At 36.5% G+C, this 8,634-nt stretch overlaps 2 protein-coding genes across 2 annotated transcripts; both read left to right on the forward strand.

Annotated features, from left to right (window-relative positions):
* The first annotated feature begins 1,322 nt into the window (after positions 1-1,322).
* Positions 1,323-2,357, forward strand: LOC139086764 (Golgi-associated plant pathogenesis-related protein 1-like). The gene is made up of 4 exons (XM_070635348.1): positions 1,323-1,415; positions 1,743-1,866; positions 1,952-2,025; positions 2,091-2,357. Exons 1-4 carry the CDS (start codon positions 1,411-1,413, stop codon positions 2,347-2,349), a joined length of 462 nt encoding a protein of 153 aa, XP_070491449.1. The 5' UTR covers positions 1,323-1,410; the 3' UTR covers positions 2,350-2,357.
* Positions 2,358-4,197: 1,840 nt separating this feature from the next.
* LOC139086723 (Golgi-associated plant pathogenesis-related protein 1-like) lies at positions 4,198-8,255 on the forward strand. The gene is made up of 4 exons (XM_070635299.1): positions 4,198-4,309; positions 4,386-4,509; positions 6,137-6,210; positions 6,327-8,255. The coding sequence occupies exons 1-4, from the start codon at positions 4,305-4,307 to the stop codon at positions 6,586-6,588; spliced, it is 465 nt and encodes a 154-aa protein (XP_070491400.1). The 5' UTR covers positions 4,198-4,304; the 3' UTR covers positions 6,589-8,255.
* The last annotated feature ends 379 nt before the right edge of the window (positions 8,256-8,634 follow it).

The following is an 8,634-nucleotide window of genomic DNA, read 5'->3' on the forward strand; positions in this document are numbered from 1 at the left end:
CTACATCTTTTTCAAGCTTGCACAACCTTCCAAAAAACCATTGAAAAATGCCCCAATTTCGGAGAACATACATGAGAAATTACCGAGCATTTTCCAACTGTTCCATTCAGTGCTTGCTTCTATTTTCTCAAGCTAAGAAGAAAAATTTAAGTGAATGAACTGAAAAAATCATTTCCTTAAACATTTACTTCCTCTTGATGCCACATCGTCTTCCACAAAAATGAAATTTAATTCAATTTTCTTAAAGTTCCTTCAAAGGAACTTTGTCTTCCTACTCTTTCTTTTGTTTTACAATTTACTTCCATTTGTTTAAAATAAAATATAGAAATGTTGACCAGAGATTGAGAATCCCGAGTGACACAAAATGAGGAAAGGTTCTGGAACCAACTGCCGTGCATGTGATCCATGAGCTTCTTCAGATGATGCCTGGAACTGGCTTTAGTGCTGGCTTTTGCTTGCCAATTTCCAATACCAAATGCAATATTGTCTAAAAGTAACTTGACGAAGCTTTAAAGCTGCCATAATTAAACCTTAAAGCTGCCCTAATGGAACCTTAAAGCTGTCTTAATTGAGCCTTAAAGCTGGCGTTAACTGAGCCTTAAAGCTGCCGTTAACGGAGCCTTAAAGCTGCCATAAACGAAGCCTAAAAGCTGCCGTAAACGGAGCCTTAAAGCTACTGTAAATGGAGCCTTAAAGCTGCCATAAACGGAGCCTCAAAGCTGCCGTAAACGGAGTATGTAACTGAGCTTTAAAACTGCCGAAACGGAGCCTCAAAACTGCTATAATGGAGCAGTTCCCCTTAAAGCTCCTCTACCAGAGTCAATAAGCTACCATGACAAAGCCTCCCACATTTGTGTCACTCGGTTACACCACAATGTTCTGAAGTACATTCAAGTATGAACTTTTTCAAGTTTTTCTTCCTCTTCTTTTTTTCTGTATGAAGTAAATGTGATGATTTGCTGATGTTAGCATAAAATGAATGGACGTAGAAAGTATTTTAATTTGCAGGAACGAATAGTAAATATTTGTGGATGCAAGAAGTTGGAGAATTTTTACATTCTTTTAAATTTTGTATTGCATTAATTTCATAATTGAATTTTTGTAACTAACTGACATAGCTGTATAACTATGTTGTACTTTATTCCTGGATTTTATGTCTAACTGCTTTTCTTAATATACGATTAACTACTTAAGATAAGTGGAACTTGGAATTATTAAAAATATAACTTTGTTCTTCCAAATCGCACATGACATGATTAATGGCGCTCTTATCGCAACTGTTTTACTCTAGTATAATAAAAGGACAGCATGGACAATGATGTTAGTAGCTTGCCAATTGTCGAGTTGTATAGAACGAGTGCATTTTTTAAAAAAAATTGTTAAAAAAGTTGAAATTCAATAAAGTTAAAAATGAGGTTAGATTTAAGCTTATTCCTTAAGTCTATAACTAGACATGGAACCTCAAGTGGAAGAAGCTGCGATTAGTCTACCGGATGTCTAGTTACAAACTTGACATTCTATGACAAGTTCATCAAATGTCGAGTTTATTAGTACACATAGTTACCCTCTTTGGCTGGGGCTCACGAGGGTCCATTGCCGCGCGTAGGGAATGTCTCAAGACAGCTCTAGACATAAGGTCGTCTAATCGCAACTTATTCCTCTCGGGCAACTTGCCATTAACTAGTTATAACTCATTTTTGACCAATCGTACCTAAAATTACTCTTCATTCCAATTTTTCCAGCCTTAACACCCCAACATTCCAACAACAGTGCTTACAAGCTCATAACGACTATAGAGCCAAACATGGAGTCCCTCCACTTACCCTCAGCAAAGAAATGTGCGACTATGCTCAGCAATGGGCCAATGTGAGTATATTTGAGTATCAGTTACTCTTATCCCAGTGGATTCACCATCCCAAGAACCTCATTAGCATTTTCAAATTGTTTCTAGAACAATGCAAGTCGAGGAGTCATGCAACATCGTACACAAAGAGTTTATGGGGAAAATATTTTCTGTTCTTTTGGGTAATTAAAAAATATTCAAAAAAATTTCACATTTTATGTTAAAAAATCACGAAATATTCCAATAGCATGAGTTCTGTTAGCGGTAAAGCTGCTGTCGACTGCTGGTATAATGAAATACGTCAACATACATTTGGCAGAGAACCAAGATCTCTAGCAACTGGACACTTTACTCAAGTTGTGTGGAAGGACAGCAAGCAATTGGGTGTGGGTGTTGCGAAGAACAATAGAGGTCAGATTTTTGTAGTCTGTAACTACAATCCACCTGGAAATTATACTGGGAGATATGCGAGAAGTGTCCCACCTGTTGGGGGCTTCAGGGGATGAACAATTGGAACATTTTTGGAATTGCCAAATAAAAGATTTTTAATGATTTTGTTGATTTTTCAAAATTTTTATGAGTTTTTATTTAAAAGTTCTAGCTTCCCTATCAGAATTGACCTAAGGCTCCAAGTCGGAGCATGTTTCTAGTAAGTGAGTATCTCAAGTGTCAGCCAGATTGAGCTCAGAACTGTCAAATCACACCAGTACATCACATCATGTAATGAAATATATAAATTGTTATAACTTTAGTCTATGATTACACATATAAAGTTCCGACTTATCAGATATTCACACTAATTAGTCTACTAGGGCAGTGGTGGTCAACCTGTGTGCCGCGGCACATCTAAGCTTCGATCTAAACCGAACACAGCACACGAGTCATGGCATTCGAAAACAATTTTGTGTGCCGTGACACACAGGTTGCCCACCCCTGCTCTAGGGAGTTCCGTTGTAATTTTTTATATTTTTAAACTTATCGTTCAATTACACAAAATGAGAAATAACTCGATTGATAAAGTTCCGCCAACAAATTCTTGTTCAAGTTAATGAAATCTATCTTTTATTGTCATCGTAATAATTATCGTGAATTTGTATTAATGTCATAGTTTCTTTCTTGTTATCTTCAGCCCCATCCCAATATTTTATTTTTGATATCATTGTTGATGTCTTTTGAGAATCGATAAGAGCGACTTTTTGGTGGAAGTGATTAGTGGAGGCGCATTTTTAAGTTGGAGTTATCCCGAGTAACACAAATGAAGAAGGGTTTGAAAAGGAGCTTTTAGATGCCTTACTTACTTACTTCGCTTGCCGTACAGATTAAGTGTGATCCATGGCCTCCCTCAGTCGGCACCTGAAGCTGGGTCTATCGCTGGGTCTATCGCTGGCTACCGCTTGCCAATTACCAATTCCAATTGTGACATTATCTCTGTCGAGAAGCTGTCGAATTCATTGAATTCTTGGACCTACAGCGCGATCTCTTACCATCTATTAGATGCAATTTGGGTGCCTATTGAGCTCTTTTATTAAAGCCAAATGGAAGCTGCGTTTACATGGGAACCAGAACAAACGTAAGCCATATGGTTGTTGCATGACGGTGCACTAAGGAGCTTATAAAGCTTCATTTAAGCTGTGGTATTAACACCAAATGGAAGCCACCTCAATGAGACATCCTAATGGCACGGATACCATTTAGATGCAGGGTGCATATGGCTGCAATTTAGCATGGCTGAAATTAAAAGCAACATTTATTTGGTGTTTAAGAAGAAGCTTTGACGGAGCTTTAAACACTTTTTGGTAAAGCCAAGGACGTATCAAGATATTTCTAGGAGGTTGATCCCCAAAACTCTTCCAGAATACACTTTTAGTTGGAACCTTAAAAGCTACGTGACAAAGCCTTAAAAGCTCAATGACGAAGCTTTTAAAGCTCCATGACGAAGCCTTAAAAGCTCCGTAGCGAAGCCTTCTTCATTTGTGTTGCTCGGGCTTAAGCAACTCTCCATTTCACGAAATTATTAAAATTGTATTACATTCCTAAAATTTCCATAAAATTCAATCTATTGCCAATCAAAACAACTGGAATTCCAATAATTGTCACTAAATTGTCTTCTCAAATGAACCCCCAATTCAAAATTCAAATAAATTCCCTTAGTTCAAATAAATCAAAAAGTCAGTGACAACATAAAATTTATCTTACTCAAAATGCTCACAATTGAGTATGTGTCATCCATATCCATGACGTCTCTCTCAAATTTTATTAAAAAAAAACATTTCTCTTATCAAAAAAAAATGTACAATTTTTGTTTCCCATACGAATAAAATGCAAAGACGACATAGACTGTGCGGTTAGTCGTTCGTCAATTAGCGAATTGTAAAGTGCGATTTGTACAGCACAGAATTAAAAAAAAAATTCATTAGTGAAAACCATAAAGTAATTAAATTAAATTAAATTAGCACAAGAAATGGGGTAAATAACATGATAAAAAAAATACAAGAAAAATGAATTTAAAATAATTAATTTGAATTAATTTTCATACATAAAGTTCTAACGTGAGTGAATTTCAAATACAATGTTTAAAGGCACACAATGAATATAGAAGTAAACACAAAGTAACACCATTGAAACTCAGCAAGGAATTATGTAGTTATGCACAAGAATGGGCTGAAGTAAGTAACAATGTTCTGAATGTCGTGTTTGTGGTTGTGTTGCGGTTAGATGTGCTGATTGTTCTCACAAATGAAGGCATTAGAGCAGGGGTGGATAACCTGTGTGACGCGACAAAATAATTCAGTGGTGGACAACCTACAATTTTCATTGAAAATACCAAGAGACGCATGTCGTGTCCGATTTTGGTCGTGGCTTACCACCAAGTTAGACCAGAGGTGGGCAACCTGTGTGCTGCGACACAAAAATGTATCGTCAAAATTTTTATGGAAATGCTATGAACCGTATACATTGTAAGGTTTCAGTAGAGGCTTACCACCAAGTTAGATCAAAGATGGACAACCTGTGTGCCGCGACACGATAATGCAGTGGTGGGCAACCTGCGTGCGAGCAAATTTCATTGAAAGCGCCTTGAGCCGCATGCCGTGTGTGATTTTGGTCATGGCTTACCACTAAGGTGTAAGCAAATTTATAGGACAATTCTAGAACCGTACGACGTGTAGGGTTTCAATCGAGGCTCATCATGAAGCTGTACCTTACAAAATTAAAGGTTGCTCACCACTGCAAATTGTAATGCAAATTCCAGAACCGTACGTCCTGTGAGGTTTCGATCGAGACCAACCTTCAATTTGTGCCATTCAAACTAAAAGGTTACCCATCACTGCATCAGACCCACCCTAAAAATAGTCATCATAATTAAGAAATATTAATCGGAATTTACAATAACAATAGAATCATTGTAAGGCCTTATCAGCGGAACTTAATAAATATCTGATAAGCGTGAAGCATGCTTGTATCATCAAAATAATCAGCTGCACTTTTTTGATCGACTTAATTACGATGATTAGGATCAGTGATGTCAATAATTTTTGTACAATTGTTTATCTGTGGGAAATAAATTTTGTGTGAAGTTTTTTGTTTTTAAAGCGAATTTAATGCGATTATGCATGAAATTTGAAGTGATTTGTGAGCTAATGTGGACATGTACATGGTTGTGTATTTTTTGTTGGTATGAGAATTTTATATTGTGGTTTTGCAATCTGAATCAGTGCTGGGAAACCTATTAATTCTTGCGGCACAGCTTGATGGCATGCCTCATCTGAAACCCTACACGACATACGGTTCATGGCATTTCCATAACAAGTTGGCAACACACTACTGCAGTGGTGAGCAACCTTTTGGTTTTTAAGGCATACCTTAATGGTAAGCCACGACCAAAATCGCCCACGACATCGAGCTCATGGTACTTTCAATCAAATTTGGAATCACACAGGTTTGCCACCACTGCACTCTTGTGTCGTAGCACACAGATTGCCCACCCCTGGTCTAATCTTCCTTCGTGATAAGCCTCGATTGGAATTGAACACGGGATACGGTTCATGGTGCCGCGTCACACAGGTCATCCACTTCGACTCAATTGTGTCTATTGTCCTTCCTTGAATATCTGGCTCTATCTCATGTATTCCCATAGCTTAAATTCAGTCAATTGAATTTGACTCAATTACACTCCAATTACCTTCAACCTCACATGCTTCCTCCTCCAAATACTTCCAATTTCCCTATTATTATTCCTCCTCATACATTTCTTATAAATTCTCATAATTTAATTCCATTTATTGTCTTCCTTAGCATCTCGCAAGCAAGTCAGTTATGCAGCATCGCAATCAAGACAAATACGGCGAGAACATCTACTACTTTTTCAGGTATCCTTTAATATTTTCAATTACATAGCAAAAAAAAATCTACATAGAAGAAAGAAGGAAGTGCAAAAACTACCTTAAAAGCTCAAAAGTCATTAATTATGAATATTCAATTACAGCACCGACCCGAATCACGTTGTAGATGGTAAAGATCCAGTTGACTCGTGGTATGATGAAATAAAGCAGCATAAATTTGGAATGGAACCGAGAACAACAGGAACTGGACATTTTACACAAGTTGTGTGGAAGGAATGTAAGGAATTAGGAATTGGCGTTAAGAAGAATGCAAAGGGACAAGTTTTTGTGGTTTGCAACTACAATCCACCTGGCAATTACATTGGAAAGTATGCAGCAAATGTTCCGCCTGTGGGAGGATTTTAAAGATGCTAATTTAAGATAGTTTTGAGTACGAAACTTATTCAGTGCCATAAATTTAAGCGCAAAATAATTTTTAACGGTTTTTTAAAATTTGAATTTTTAGAATTAAGATTTTCCTCACTTCAAAAAGTTTTTTAAGAATTTTAGTATGTAGCTTAGTCAATGGCTGCCTAAAATCATTGTGAATTATGCAAAAAAGTGGCAAGAACCAAAAGCCACAGCCAGAGAGTCTAATAATTAAATAGTTTATAAGTTATAGCATATTAAATTTTAATTCCTAACCTCAAACTGTGAGAAATTCATTTAAATAATCCAAGTAGTCATCATTCACTCCCTCACTTACTCTCATAATTTCATTAAGCACAAATCTTCATCTCAGTAAAAAAGTTTTCAGCATTATAATTGTCGTCATTACGTGCAGTTTTAAAACTCAGTCCATAAAGCTTTAATGGGAATAATTCCTGAGGTATATTCATTATTAAAGTCTCATTTTCTCTGTCACTAATTATTATGTCAGCAAAATATCTTGGAAGGAACTTGAAGTTATTTTTATTGGTGCCATGACAAATCATGATTAATCATTATTAATAGAATAGTGACGTGCACATTATCATCCTCATCTATTTAAGTTCCATATCATTGATCCAGGGGGTTGGTTGATGTTTGGTTGCTGTTGATGGGATGGTATTGGGTATGCAAATGGATTCTTCTGGGCTGTTGACTAAGTTTTTGAGTTTAAGATGGAAGAAAGAGCAATATGATTAGGATAGATCAGATATGGTTGAGGATAGGACTCAAAGGGGTGCTCAGAGAAGGGTTAAGGATAAGGGCTTAGGTTGGGTCTCAGGAAAGACTCAGGATAGAGTTCAGAGTAGGACTCAGGTTATTGATCTAGAGGAAATGACAATAATACCATTATATTTGGTATAATTGTCTCCTGAAGCAATCTATAAGACTAGGTTATGGTTTCTAGGGTCACACGAGGCATTCTAACCATTTATGGGTAGGTAGGGTGTGCCTAGTGGTACCATACCCACCTATATTTCTCCAATATCCTAGAGAACAAGAGATGAATAGGATTGTTGGATAGATATTCAGAACAGACCGCATTGATAAAATACTCAGCCAGAATGAGCAAGTCTAAGGAACCGGAAGTCTAACCCCAACTCATCCACATATCACACCACATCTCCTTCATCCCCCTTACCCAAAAAGCACATCTCTCATCATACCGCTCGTATAAATTTATTTGTATCTATTCATCCAGCACCATTTTTCATTCACATTTCTACACTCATCCTCAAAATTAATTTTTCAAGTGCAGAATCAGAAAGGAAAAACTTTCATTTTTTTTGCTGATGGAGATATATTTTTTCATTAAGTATCATGATATATACCGACACTGTTGATACACAGGGGATATCTCTTGATTTTAATTATAAATGTCTCATTCGGTAGATTGAAACTGAGAAGGCTTTTGTATCCGTAAAGGTTAGTGATCTTAGCATGCATTGGATGAATAACTCTAGCGGAACTAACAATGAATGTGACACTGACCTTAATTAAGCATTTAATGGATTTGATTCTGAATTATCATGATGAACTCTTTTTTTAGTGACTTTATGCTTATCACATTCCGTTTAATAAAGTATTAAATTGTATGAAATTTAGCATTGTGACTGACTCATTGACTTGGAATTGGCTGTAATTTATGGCTTTGAACCTCTCATGTCTCTGTTCTATTTGTGGAAAATCAATGTTTACCACCAATAATCCCTATCACACGACTTTATCAGCTTCTAGCAATTACAAAAGGAATTAACAACTTAATCCATTGATATCACCAATTTTTCAGTATAACAGAATGACTTGAGATACTTGGGGGTTGTACATAAGTGATGTATAGCTTTAAAGACGGCTATTAGTCAAGGGCATAAATGGAAATCCGTAAATAACCTCAAATATCAGCAGATTCTTGTTAATTTGGAATGTCATTGACAAACGACCTAACTTCCAATCCACCCCACTTACAACAAAGACACAAAAACT

This window comes from Chironomus tepperi, unplaced genomic scaffold, assembly GCF_022539635.2.
Source record: "Chironomus tepperi strain 1889 unplaced genomic scaffold, CSIRO-AGI_Ctep_v1 contig_88, whole genome shotgun sequence".
NCBI lineage: Eukaryota > Metazoa > Arthropoda > Insecta > Diptera > Chironomidae > Chironomus > Chironomus tepperi.